Source organism: Crocuta crocuta, unplaced genomic scaffold (genome assembly GCF_008692635.1).
Source record: "Crocuta crocuta isolate KB4526 unplaced genomic scaffold, BGI_CrCroc_1.0 scaffold41, whole genome shotgun sequence".
NCBI classification, from domain to species: domain Eukaryota; kingdom Metazoa; phylum Chordata; class Mammalia; order Carnivora; family Hyaenidae; genus Crocuta; species Crocuta crocuta.
In genome coordinates this window covers 18,063,753-18,077,783 of record NW_027529428.1, presented here as the reverse complement: position 1 = coordinate 18,077,783, position 14,031 = coordinate 18,063,753, and the positions used below count along the sequence as shown (strand labels likewise).

The 14,031-nt window shown below is 45.7% G+C and overlaps 1 protein-coding gene and 1 non-coding gene across 3 annotated transcripts in view; both read right to left on the bottom strand.

Annotated features, from left to right (window-relative positions):
* SPTLC1 (serine palmitoyltransferase long chain base subunit 1) overlaps positions 1 to 14,031 on the bottom strand; it is a 52,388-nt gene that overhangs the window by 21,457 nt on the left and 16,900 nt on the right. For both annotated transcript variants that reach the window (XR_013334038.1, XM_077759485.1), the window contains exons 7-9: positions 7,959 to 8,088; positions 5,770 to 5,859; positions 495 to 602 (exon numbers count right to left, since the gene is read on the bottom strand). Coding sequence is in view for 1 of the 2 variants with exons in the window: in XM_077759485.1 (XP_077615611.1) it covers positions 495 to 602; positions 5,770 to 5,859; positions 7,959 to 8,088 (328 nt within the window). In the remaining variant the exon portion in view is untranslated. The remainder of the gene's footprint in view (positions 1 to 494; positions 603 to 5,769; positions 5,860 to 7,958; positions 8,089 to 14,031) is intronic.
* Positions 11,300 to 11,404, bottom strand: LOC144227741 (U6 spliceosomal RNA). Its single transcript, XR_013334043.1, has one exon. It is a non-coding gene; the product is annotated as a U6 spliceosomal RNA (small nuclear RNA).

Genomic DNA, 14,031 nt, shown 5'->3' with positions numbered 1-14,031 from the left:
GGGGGGGGGGGGGGGGTTCATTTCAAAAGAACACGTGACCAACTCCCTCCAGCTGTCTGGGACCCAAGGCCTTGCGAGGTGTCCGCCAGCAGTGTTTCTGACGGTCTCTCTCCACAGAGAAGTCACGGTCATCTAACACCCATACAGAGAATGCCCTTTCACTGCCCCCACCATATTTTCTAAGGAACTACTTTAGGGAACTGTTACTGATTTTAAGAAAAACATGAAGGCAAGTTTATCCGTTTCTAGAGAAGAGACATGGAAAGCCAACATCAAATGCTACCAAGTAAACAGATCACAATTCTAGGAGGCGCCACTGTGAGTTCACAGGCTCTGAGGGGAGACGGGCCCCGGACGGGCTGACCTGGTGCCCTGTGGGCTCGGCGAAGGGACAGAGCCGGCTGGCACGACCCTGCACGCTGACGAGGAGCCGGCCTCGGGCCCGCAGCCACGGCAGGCAGGATGGGGCCGCGTCCCAGGGCGGGAGCACTTACGCTGATTCCGAAATGCTCGGTGACTCCTCGACCATGCTCTCCCAGGACTCCGAACGAGAGGCTTTCCTCCAGGAAGATCCTTGCTTTGTATTTGTACTTCAACTTCACCTGTGTGGTCAGTACAATACAACGTTACGGTCCTGGTGACAAGCACGTCAAGAAGAAACTAGCACAACAGAGTTCTGCCTAGAAGGAAAAAGCACGTCCGAGCCCCAGCACTGGTGGGTCCGTAGCTGTGCATCTGCCTGTGTGCCGATGGGTCCTGAAACCCCAAATCCACACACAAGACGGAGCGCAGAGCGGCACAAACGGAGTTGCCTGACCTGCCTGTCCTCAGCTGCGTCTGACTCCTGCTTCCGCTCATACTGGAAACACGTGTCCTTTGGGGGGTCTGTTTATGGCTGTGTCTTTTCGCCTGTGATTCAGGTTAGAACGGCCCGAGCGCAGCACTGAAGGGCGGCCTGGTGACCTGAGACGAAGGCTGAGGGGCATCTCATGGAGGGAACATGTGCATTAGACCAGCCTCGTCCAGGTGTGAGTTACACCGTTGGTGGCCCTGAGCTCAACGCGAATGACTCAACAGTACGTGTTAACCAAGGCGTCTTAAACAGAAGACATACACAAGGTTACGTACTGAGCAACTGGTGGAAATGCCACGACCAGCCGCTTGCAGAGGGCGGACCGCACTTGCCCACGAGCCACAGTCCTGGGCTCGGCAGCTCAGTGCCTGCGGTCTGTTTACAGAATGTGGCCACAAACGCACACTTCTCACGCCTACAGCTGCCCTTGCGCAAGTCTGCTTAGATGTGGAGTGCTCTCCATAAATACAACTCAGCATTGTAAATGTACTTCCTCTTCCTTATGATTTTCTTAACGTTTTCTTTGCTCTAGCTTACCTTAAGGATACAGTGTGTAATACGTATGACATACAAAGCGAGTGTTAATCAACTGTTTATGTTATGGGTCAGGCTTCCAGTAGGGTATTAAGTTTTGGGGGAGTTAAAAGGTATGTGGATTTTCAAATGCAGGCAGGTCTGTGCTGTTCAAGGGTCAAATGTGCCATGATGGCGAAGAGACTGTACTCTATTTATTTATTAAAATTTTTTTATTACAATGTTTATTTTTGAGAGAGAGACACACACACAACATGAGCAGAGGAGGGGCAGAGACAGAGAGGGAGGCACAGAATCCGAAGCAGGTTCCAGGCTCCGAGCTGTCAGCACAGAGCCTGAACCCATGAACCATGAGATAGATCATGACCTGAGCCGAAGTTGAGGCTTAACCAACTGAGCCACCAAGGCGTCCCAAGAGATTGTACCTTAGATGCTCTAAATTTACCTCAAGAATATAGACAGCATAATGTCACTTTTTAAGTACGGAAACAGTAGGACTGAACGCAGACATGTAATCTGTCTGTTAAGCACAAAACTCCAGAGGAAAAGTACATATTGTTCCCTCAGTGGTGCTATGTTTTAACTTGAATTCATGGCATTGTTTTTCGAATTCAGAAAAATTTTTTCATTAATATGCTTTTCAATCAGTTTTTCCTCTTTGCTTTCAGGCTTATAAGTTAAGTGCTTTCCCATGAGAGGTTTAGATGCATCCTTATCTGTATGTTCTTCTAATCATTCCAGGTTACTTTTTCATCTACATGTCGGGAAGCTGAATGTATGCATGTTTGTATACAGCTTTTCTCCCAAATGTTTTTTTTTTTTAATTTATTTTTGAGAGACAGACAGCATGAGCAGGGAGGGCCAGACAGAGAAGGGGACAGAGGATCTGAAGCAGGCTCTGTGCTGACAGCAGAGAGCTCGATGTGGGGCTGGAACTCACGAACTGTGAGCTCATGACCTGAGCTGAAGTCAGACACTCAACCGACTGAGCCACTCAGCCATCTCCCCCAAATGTATAATGGATTTACTCCTAAATGACATGAATGTGATCAGTTCCACAACTGATTTAAAATACAGTGATTATCAACCACTAAATTTAGATGGATTTCTACTAACAATGAATAAGCTAATTTGGGGAGAATTATACCTTTGCAACACTGTTCTCCATCCATTACTACATATGAGATATTATATGAATGAGATAATTTCTAAAAATCACGTTTCAGGGGGAACCTGGGTGGCTCAGTCCATTGAGCATCTGACTTCAGCTCAGGTCATGATTTCATGGTTTCTGGGTTCAAGCCTTCATCAGGCTCTGTGCTGACAGCTCAGAGCCTGGAGCCTGCTTTAGATTCTATGTCTCCCGCTCTCTCTGCCCCTCCCCTACTTGTGCTGTCTCTCTCAAAAATAAGTAAATATTTTTAAAAAGTCATGTTTTAGAACATCTTTTAGACTATTAGGCCAATACTAATACACAAATAGACAAATCAGTGAAACCAAACAGGTATCCCAAAGTCATAATCCTGTAATCTTCACATGTTCACTGCTAATATATACTTGACCTGCTCCTTAATCTTTGTATTTTGTTACATGGCTTCAGACTGTGTATCCGTCCATCAGTACTGCTTTACTATCACAGCCCTAAATATGCAATTATGGAATCTTCTGGCCTACTATCTCCCCCATATTATTCTATCAGTCTTTGACACTCACAAAAACAAGGAGAGGAAAATCAGTAAAACTCTTTCACTGATATTTAGAATGTATCTAGATTTCCTCAAGAAACAGTGAAACACTTTAAAAACAAGATATGTAATCCTTATTCTGAATCCTCATTCAATTGACAGGCACACAGATTCAAATTTCAGTGGCTGAATTCAAGGGTGGGTCAACATAGGAAAATCAACCATACTAACAGGATGATGGAAAATCACATGATCCACCCATCACCTGATTCAGAGAAAGTATCTGACAAAATCCAAATCTCTCATGGATCAAACACTCAACAAATCAGGACGAGGAAGGAACGTCCTCAACTGAGAAAGGGCATTTGTGGAAAATCCACAGCTAATATCATACTCAGTGGTACACCCTGAGAATCTTCCCTTCTCCCCGCCAGTCTACACTGTATAGGAGGGTCTAGCCAGAGCAATGAGGCAAAAAAAGACAAGACATCCAAATTGGAAAGGAAGAAGTAAAACCACCTCTATTCACAGATTATAGGAGTTTATATAGAGAAGACCCACAAAAATACTATTTGAGCTAGTAGTTCAGTAAAAGTTCCATGACATAAGATCAAAACACAAAATCATTGTATTTCTACAAACTATCAGTGAACAACCCCCCCATCCCATTTATAATAGCAGCTAAAAGAATAAAATATTTAGGAATAAATTTAACCAAAGAGATGTAAGACCTGTAAGGTGAAAACCACAAAACATTGCTGAAAGCAAAATTAAAATGGATCTAAATAAATGGAAATACTCCTGTGTTCATGGATTTGAAGACTCAGTATCAATAAGATGGAAATACTTTCCATAGCAATCGACAGATTCAATGCAATCCTGATTCAGTATCAAAATCTCAATGGCTTTTTTTTTTTTTTTTTTTTACAAAAATGGAGAAGTTGATGCTAAACTTCATATGGAATCTCCAGGGACCTCAAATAACCAGAACAATCTTACAAAAGAACAAAATTGGAGAATTCACATGTCTTGACTTCAAGATTTACCATAAAGCTGCAGTAACTGAAAAGCATGGTACCAGCATAAGGATAAACATACAGACAAGGTGAATGGCCCTGAGAGTCCAGAAATGATCATGATCTCACGGCTCGTGACTTCGAGCCTGAGTCAGGTTCTGTGCCAACAGCTCAGAGCCTGGAGCCTGCTTCAGATTCTGTGTTCCCTCTCTCTCTGCTCACACTCTGTCTCTCTTTCTGTCTCTGTCTCTCTCTCAAAAATAAATAAAATAAGGGGCACCTGGGTGGCTCAGTCAGTTAAGTGTCCAACTTCAGCTCAGGTCATGATCTCACAGGTTGTGAGTTTGAGCTTGCATTGGGCTCTGGGATGACAGCTCGAGCCTGGAGCCTGCTTCAGATTCTGTGTCTTCCTCTCTCTTTGCCCTTCCCTCACTTGCTCTCTCTCTCTCTCTCAAAAATAAACATTAAAAAAAATATCAAAAAATAAAAATGGGCAAAAAATTTCTGCAAAGATATACAAATGGTCAACAAACACAAGAAAAAAGGCTCAGCATCATTAGTCTTTTGGGAAATGCAAATCAAAATCATGTACTTCACACTTACTAGGATGGAAAAACTGAGAAAGCAAATGCGTACTCAGTGCGGGGGGGGAGACACTGGGGCCCTCCCCCACTGCTAGCGGGGAGGTAAAATGCTGCAGCCGCCAGGGCAGACAGTGTGGCAGCTCCTCAGTAAGGTAAACACAGAATTACTGTTTGATCCAGCAATTACACTGCTAGGTATATACACAAAAGGCCTGAAAACAGCGATTCAAATAAATACTCGTACACAAATGTTCATAAGAGCACTCATCACAACAGTCAAAAAGCGAGAATAATCCAAACCTCCAATAGACACACAGGATGCAGCATGTCCACACGACGGGCTGTTACTCGGCATTAACCCGGAATGAAGAGCTGAAATGTGCTACAAACTAGACGGACTGTCAAAACACGGGAAGTGGGGCGCCTGGGCAGCTCAGTCGGTTGAGTGTCTGACTTCGGTTCAGGTCATGATCTCGAGGTTCGTCGGTTTGAGCCCCATGTCGGGCTCTGTGCTGACAGCTCAGAGCCTGGAGCCTGCTTCCAATTCTGTGTCTCCCTCTCTCTCTGGCCCTCTCCTGCTCACTCTCTCTCCCTCTCTCTCAAAAATAAATATTAAAAAAAAAAAAAGCAAGTGCTTTACAAAACACATACTGTATAATTTCATTTATAGGAAATTCCACAAAAATCAAAACTACAAGAACAGGGAGTAGATCAATGGTAGTCTGGGGCCAGGGCTGGAGGAACTGAGTGCAAAGGAACATGAGTGACCTTTCTGGAGAGATGCAAATGCTCTGTAACTTGACTGCGGCAGCAGTGAGGAGGGTGTATAAATCTGCCAAAACTTATCAAACTGTGTGCTGACAGTAAGTGTATTTTATTAGCATGTCAACTACACCTCAATAAAGTTGGTTTTAAAACGCCGAGTCCTGACTCCCCTTTAGGGCTGGCACACACTGCTAATGTGCTTCCCGGTACGGTCTGAGCGTGCTCCTGGGACCTACCAGGCAAGGCGATGCAGACATGAGGCGTCACGAGTGCTCAGAAACAAAGGCCTAACTGCCCGACAGCTAAACTCTGGAGTAAACGTGGCTGCTCACCAGCTCTGGGAGAGGACAAATCGTTCCTGTGTTCATGTACAGCCCTTCCACTACGATGAATCGCCGTGTGACCCGGGCCTTGCGAGGGTTCTTTAAAGAAAAAAAAAAAGGACATTTTAAATTTCAGTAAATGCAGGATGTGTTAGATGCTCCTTAGCGCAGCTCCCTGACAAGGTTTACTCAAACAAGTAAACAGAGTCCAGGTGAATTTCAGGCCAGAGGCTTCAGACCCTATTACTCTGAGATGAAGAACAGTGCGTTCTCTCCTGGTTTCCAGTTCACACCATGAGCTAGGTGGTCGCACGCACACGCATGCACGCACACAACTTAGGCACTCTGAAAATGCTCTGAGAATGACTGAGAAGGGGCCCAAGGGAACTTTCTGGGGAGATGGCATGTTTTAGGTCACAACGGAGCCCTCTTACCTGGGTTATTCACTGGTCAGAATGTATGGCTACGATCCGCTCGCTTCCATGTCTATGAAATTCACCTAAACTAGAAGGAGCTGGGGCACCTGGCTGGCTCAGTTAAGCATCCGGCTTCAGCTCAAGTCATAATCTCAAGGTTCGTGAGTTCAAGCCCTGCGTGGGGCTCTGTTCTGACAACTCAGAGCCTGGAGCCTGCTTCAGATTCTGTGTCTCCTTCTCTCTCTGACCCTCCCCTGCTCACGCTCTCTCAAAAATGAATAAAGGTGGGGGAAAAAACCCTAGAAAGGACTGTAATGGTGAAGGCAGTCACCACCGCAGAGATGGGGTGGGAAGCGGCAGGGGCTCCTGTGACACAGGAACGACAGGGTGCTGGTAACAGAACAGGGAGAGGAGGGGCTGCATTATACTACTGCGCTTCCTCTGAATGTGCCTCAGATTTTCCAGTATCAAAACCTGAAGTGACAAATCCTGCTCTCCATCTACCAAAAAGCAGATAAAATCCTTTCCTTCCTTACTACTGGGTCAAGTAAACCTCAACTGTGCCGTCATCCAGGCATGTGTGAGGTGGTGGTGGAGGCACCCTTTCAAAGGACATGCACCTTCCTGCGGCCCAAGGATGGCCAGCGCTCCCGGGTGGCTCTGCAGACACAGCGGGTGTGCTGGGCGGAAAGTACACAGACCCGTAGGACGGGGCACTGTCTTCCTACTCAAACGTTTCTCACCTCTAAGCTTTTAATGAACAACCAGAAACCCAAACACCCAAGCTGGGCCCTCAGGGACATTTCAGAAGCCACAGCGGAAACATGACAATTCCTAGTGCAGAACCACCGACAGCACCCCCCGTCCCGCACCGTCGGGGGAAAGGAAGTGGGAACTCCAGCAGGGATGCCCTGAGCACACTTCCACCGCGCTGCCCTCTGACCAGAACACCAAGGAGCCGCCTGCTCCCATCCACTGCCCCTCTGGGGTCTCTGCACACGCAGGTGCTTGGGAAGAGGAGGTGTAAACAGGCTGCAGAGTGGGAGGAAGTCATGCTGGGGTAGCCGGCTCCCACAGGGGCAGCTGCTCGGAGCTCCAGGGCAAAGGGTGGGAGGGAGAGAGAGTATCACTTTGCTCATATATTCATAAATGAGGATCTGCTGCCACAGTCTCTTCCCGCCAGCTGATACATGATTTATCCTGATATAAATCTATTTTTAATTCATGAAGTGCATCCCGCTTGCGCCCTAATGAGTTCTGGTGTTATTTCTACAGAGTGGAGAGCGAGCCCCCCCCACTGCAAAGTGCACGTGGTTTCTCTCTCTTTTATTTATTTTTAATAGCTTATTTATTTTTGAGACAGAGAGAGACAGAGCACGAGCAGGGGAGGGGCAGAGAGAGAGAGGGAGACACAGAATCTGAAGCAGCTCCAGGCTCTGAGTTGTCAGCACAGAGCCCCATGCGGGGCTCGAACCCACAACCGTGACATCATGACCTGAGCCGAAGCTGGATGCTCAACCGACTGAGCCCCTCTCTCTCTCTTTTAGAAAGCTGCCTGGATTGCCTCTCCCCACATCTGCCAGCTATAATTACGGCAATGATGAGGCAATTACAATCAGACCGCTCTCTAACACGAAGTACATTTAATAAGCAAGAATGCCCTCACTTCATATCCAAATGCGATCCGCGGGCAAGGTTTCATGATGAATTACAATCTCGTATATAATTTAGCTGGTTACAGAGCACAAAAGAACGGTGTCATTTTCTTCCAAACAATCGTACCTTTTGATCTTCAATCTCTTGTTCTTTTAGTAGTCGCTCCAGGTCTGCCACATCATTATGGTTAAACAACTGAATGTCACTACGTGACGCCTGTAATCCTTTCTGAATAGCAAAGCACGCAGCTCTGTCCCTGCAAGGAAGAGAGAGACACGACGTGGGGTTTAACAGCCCTGTCACCATTCTCGGAAAAGGAGAGCCTGCTCTGTGAGCTGACCACCGTCCGCCCGTTAGCCTGAGCATGGCCACTCAACAGAACACAGTGGCCACCGACGCGTGGCTGTCCGTGCCCCGCCCCACAAGTGCTTCTCCCAGAAATGCCATGCTGACTCTACTCCACGAAGCGCACCCTGGCCCCACTTTCACCTCCCTGGAACTGGCGTGCAGCTTACTGTGGGCAGCACGTCAGTTTACTCAGCAATTTTCTCTTTCTGACAAACACAGGAAAGCCTGGTGATCTGACACCCCCCACCCCCCCACCTCAGTGGCGCCTCTGGTTTGACTGGCACAGACTCTGCTGTTACTTCGCCGTGACAAGTAATACTGGATTGTGGACTCTATGCTGCTCAGGGCAGAACTGGGTCCTGCAGATTAAACCTGAGTAAGATCTTCTAAACAGAGTTAATCAAGGAGGGAAGCGTTTTTAAAATTAAGGCATGCTACTTAAAAATATGTACAACACTTCTTCCACCAGGATGGGACACTCCTATCTTCCCTATGTTTCCAAGTATAGCCCCCACCCTGGATATTGCACAGAAAACAAACACAAGGAGACTATGGAAGGTGGAGAGAGATGGCAGACGGGCTGCAGACCTGAGAATGACACAACAGGAGCCTTGGGGACCCCACTGACCTGGAACTGATGAACCGGCTCCTGCAAGTGTCAGGGCCACGGGCGGAAAGTGCTCACAGAGCCTGCTCTGCAGCCGAAGGGGCAGGACAGAGGGTGGCCTGGAGATGAGTGCAGCCCAACCACAGCAAAGCTGGGCCCCGAGACTCTGACCCTCGCACAGTTAAAAGGCCCCCCAACAAGGACCATGGTGGTATCGGAAAACGGAGCCGGACTTTTATCCCTGCGAGGGGGTAACAAGTGAGACTGGGTGGGGGCCCTGCGGTGGGCCCGTGTCCAAGGTGGAGGGAAAGCAGCACTCTCACCAACACCAGCGGAAATGCGAATGTCCCTGCCGTGGCGTTCATGGAGGCAGAACGGGGACCCTGAACTTGTACCCAGCGGTGATGAGGCAGCAGTGACCCCCTGCCCCTTCTGGAAGACTGATAGAAAAAAAAGCCCGTTAAAACATAAGGTTTAAATAAAGAATGAGCTAGAACATAATATGAAATTGTCCTGGTTTAAAATATCACTTGCCGCACCAAGAACCAGAAGATACGAAACAGAACAAAATAATCAACAAATGCTAATCCGGAGATGACAGAGGTCAGATAATGATTTTAGGACAGTCAGGATAAAAACACTCAATGAGCACTACGAACATGCTGGAACAACTGAAAAACAGAAAGCTCAGCAAGGAAAGAGGAGACAGAGTCCTGTGGGGACACCAGACAGAACTGAGAAACACAGGAACCTACAGAAAGAGTGCAGTGGGGGGACTCAGCAGCAGACTGGGGGGTGGGGAGGCAGAGGAAAGAATCAGAGAATGGACAGATGTAACAACAGAAGCTAGTTCATGTAAACCACAGAGAAAACGGAGGAGAAAGAGAAAGAAAGAGCCTCAGGGACCTGTGCAGCCATAATGAAGGATCCATTGTGTCAGGGGAGGCCCAAAGGAGAGAAAGATGGTGGGGCTAAAAAAGTACTCAAATAAGGACTGAAAATGTCTCAAATTTAGCAAGAAGCTCAATCCTATAAAAAAAAAGAGTTGAGCGAAATTCATATGGATAAACCCAAAGAAATGAATGCCAAGATTACAGTAAAGCTTCTGAAAACAAATGACCAAGAAAAAAATCTTGAAAGCAGCCCCCTAAAATGATACCTTACACAGGAGAGAAAAATAATGAAGTGAGACTTTTCATCAGAAACCATGGAGATCAGAAAAAAGTGCCAGAATATATTCCATATACTTGGAAGAAGAGAACTGTCAACCAAGATTTCTGTAACAAGCACATATATTCTTCAGGACTGAAGAGGAAGTCAAGGCTTTCTCAGCTGATGGACAACTAAAAGAATCTGTCCCCAGTGGAACCCCCTCCTCTAAAGCAATGGCTAAAGCAAGTTCTCTACATAGAAAAAGTAAGTAAAGAAAACAGAAAGAAGAATCTTAGATTATCAAGAAGCAAGAAAGAACACGGTAAGTAAAAAGTATGAACAAGCACACTAGAGTTTTCTCACTCTCCTGAGTTTTCTAAATTATTTTGGATGATTTAAATAAATATTACAACACTGTCCCGAGGCGTCTGGGTGGCTCAGCCGGGTTGAGTGTCTGGCTCTTGATTTCGGCTCAGGTCATGATCTCTCAGACAGTGAGACTGAGCCCTGAGTCAGGCTCTGCGCTGACAGTGCGGAGCCTGCTTGGGAGTCTCTCTCTCCCTCATTCTCTCACCCTCCCCCATTAGTTCTCTCATTCTCTCTCAAAATAAATAAACATGAAACAAATTTTAAAAATTACAACGCTATCTGATATGGTTTTCAGTGTACATAGGAGAAACACCTGGAACAATTATATTACAAGGCGCCTGGGTGGCTCAGTCAGTTAAGCATGTGACTCCTGTTTCCAGCTCAGGTCATGATCTCACAATTCGTGAGTTTGAGCCCCACGATGGGCTCTGTGCTGACAGTGCGGATCGTGCTTCGGATTCTGCCTTCCTTTTTCTAACTCCAAATAAATAAGTAAGTAAGTAACATTAAAAAATAAAAGAATTATATTATAAGCAAGGAGAATAGAGGAATATAAGGAAGGTACAGGTTTTTCTCCCTGAACTGGTAAAATGATGAGACCAGCAACGTGACAGCTTATGTGTGAAGATAATGTCATATTCATCACAGTGACTAAAAAACAAATAAAAACTATGCAAAGCAAAACCCTGAAAAACACCATGGGTAAGTATAAATGAATTCTGAAACATGTTCACTTAGTCTCCAGAAAAGAAAAAACCCCAGAAAAACAAAAAAGAGGTAACAAATAAGAACCAAAAAATAAAGTGCCCTCAGAAAGGCAATAATTACTTTAAATGTAAATGGCCAAAATACACAACCTATTTCCTTTAAAAGATTTTTTTAAAAATTCAAGTTAATTAGCGTACAGTGTACTGTTGGCTTCAGGAACAGCCTTTTGTGATTCATCACTCACATAGAACACCTGGCGCTCGTCACAAGTGCCCTTGTTCATAAACACACGGAGAGCGTCATGACTGTGCGTCATCCTTGCGCAGGGGCCGTGCTAATCTTCTCCGTGTCGTCCCAACTTTAGCATGTGTGCTGCCGAAGCGAGCACCAAAATACACAATTTAAAGAGAGACTGGCAGGTGGACTAGACATGACCCCACAATATCCAGCCTATAAGAAAACACAGAGTAATAATGTAGTAGTGAAAGTATACATATCACATACAATAAACGTACCACGCGAACATTCACCAGAGAACGCAGAAGTGCCTGGGTTGGCATCTCACAAATTACTTTGGAACAAGGAAAGTGACCAGAGAGAAGGAAGAACATTATACAGCGAAAACCAGCATCAATCACCCAAGAAAGCTTACTGTGAGCATGCACCGGACAACAGAGCTACAAAGGATGGGAAGTAGACAACGATCGAAGTGAAAGGAAAAACAGACAAATCACAACCACAAAAACTGTGGAACTACCAGCCAGAAAACCACCTGCAAGGGTAGATTAGATGTCAATAGCATCATCAGCTAACAAGGTCTAATTGTCATTTATAAAACAGTCCACTGAGCAACGGCAGAATATTTTTAAGTGACCAGGGAACATATCCCTACACAGACCACATCATGAATAATACAAAGTGCAACAAATTTAAATCTCCAAACATTTGGAAACTAAACACAGTTTCTAAATAACTTGTGGGCCAATGAGAGTCTAAAGTAAAATAAAATACGTTGAACTCAATGAAAATAAGCACATCAAAATGTGTGGACGAGAGCACAGCAGTGCTAGAGAGGGAAATGCAGAACACTAATGCATCAGAAAAGAAGACAAGGCTCAAGTCAACAATCGAAATTCCCAACTAAAGAACCTAGAAAAAGAAGAGCAAAGGAAACCCAAACAGAGCAGAATGCAGGAAATAATACAAGAAATCAACAGGGCTGAAAACAAAAATACAACAGAGAAAAAAAAATCAATAAAACCAAAGAGCTGATTCTTTGAAAAGATAAATAAAACTGACCATTTCTAGCAGAGCTGACTCGAAAGAGAGGAAACAGATTACCAGACGGGGATAAAATGGGTCATCACTTCCGGCTCTGCAAACGTTAGAAGAATAAAGATAGGTTATGAAGAACACGACATACGTGTGTTAGATGACGACTGAGAAGAAAAGGACCAATTCCTTGAAAAACACAAACCACCTCAATTCGCCAAAGGGACACTGATAATCTGACCATCATTGTAAGTACTAAATAACTGACTTCATATTTAAAATATTTCCAAAAATTGTATCTCCAGGCCCAGTTGGTTTTACTGGAGAATTCTGCCAAATAAGGTGTCAACAACAACCTTATACAATTTCTCTGGAAACTATAAGAGAGAATGCTTCCCAGCAGATTTTATGAAGCAGTCTCCTGAGGCCAAGACCAAAGTCCAAAAATAGTAAACATCGCTAGCCATCAAGGCAATAGGAAGTAAAACCACATAAGATATCTCTACACACTCATCAGAATGGCTAAAATTAAAAAAAAATAGCAACAATATCAAAAGCTCCTGAGGACGTGGAGAAAGTCGATCACTTATATACTATTTACGGGAATGTAAAACGGTACGGCCACCCTGGAAAACACTTTGGCAACTTCTGTTTGTTNCCCATCACCCCTCCCCCCCCATCTGCTCTCAGTTTGTTCTCGGCATTCAAGAGTCTCTCACGGTCTGACTTTGGCAACTTCTTACAAAAACTAAACATGCAACCCCAGCAACTGCTGGGGAGCAGCTGACCCAGCAGTTGACCCAGCAACTGCACTGGGGAGCACATAGTCCACAGAATGACAACTCGCTTCACAGAAAAGCCCGCACATAAACATGCACAGCAGCTTTGTCTGTTAGAGCCCCGCCTGGAAACAACTCAGATGTCCTAAAAGGTGAGTGGTTCAACGGGCCACGGCGCCTCTGTGCCACAGAACATGGCTCCGTAATCAAAAGGAACGAATTCCTGATGCACATGCCACAGACGGATTTCTAGAACATTCGTGCCGAGTGAAAAAAGCCAACCCCCAGATGCTACCTGCTGTGTGACTGCGCTGGAGCGACAGTCTCAAAGAGACAACACCACACAGAGGGAGAAGNGGTGTGGGGGTCCAGGGGGGCACATGGCTGTGGGGACGGAGAGAATCTGGACCTGACTTTATCAAGGTCAGTACCCCAGCTGCTAAGCCCTGGGGGAGACCAGGAAAGGGCACACAGAATCTCCGTTACGCGTCCCACGTATATGCGAATCTACAATTCTCTCAACATGAAATGTTCCATTGAAACCAGACACTAGCAGAGTCTGGTGGCTCAGTCAGTTCAGCGTCCAACTCTAGAGTTCAACAACCCCTACACTGGCCTGTTTGGGATTCTCTTTCTCTCTCTGTCTAAAGTAAAAATAAAAAATGTATCTATATAAAAGCGGATGCACGAAGCAGTGTGCACACAGACGCAGCAGAGTGACGGGCAGACTCCGGTCTGCAAGCAGCCACCATGCAGGGCCTGCCACTGTCGTACTAAGAGGAAGAAACCCAGTGCTGGGCATAGGGTCTACGCGTAACGAATTTATCAAACCATCTATCGAATAATTCAGTAAACCCTGCCATTACTCTAGTGTCCCTACTTCCGCATGAACTCTGGGCAGAACACTTAATGAAGATGCGTACCTGGCTAGAAATAGAAACCAAAGCTCTGAGCCACCGGGTAG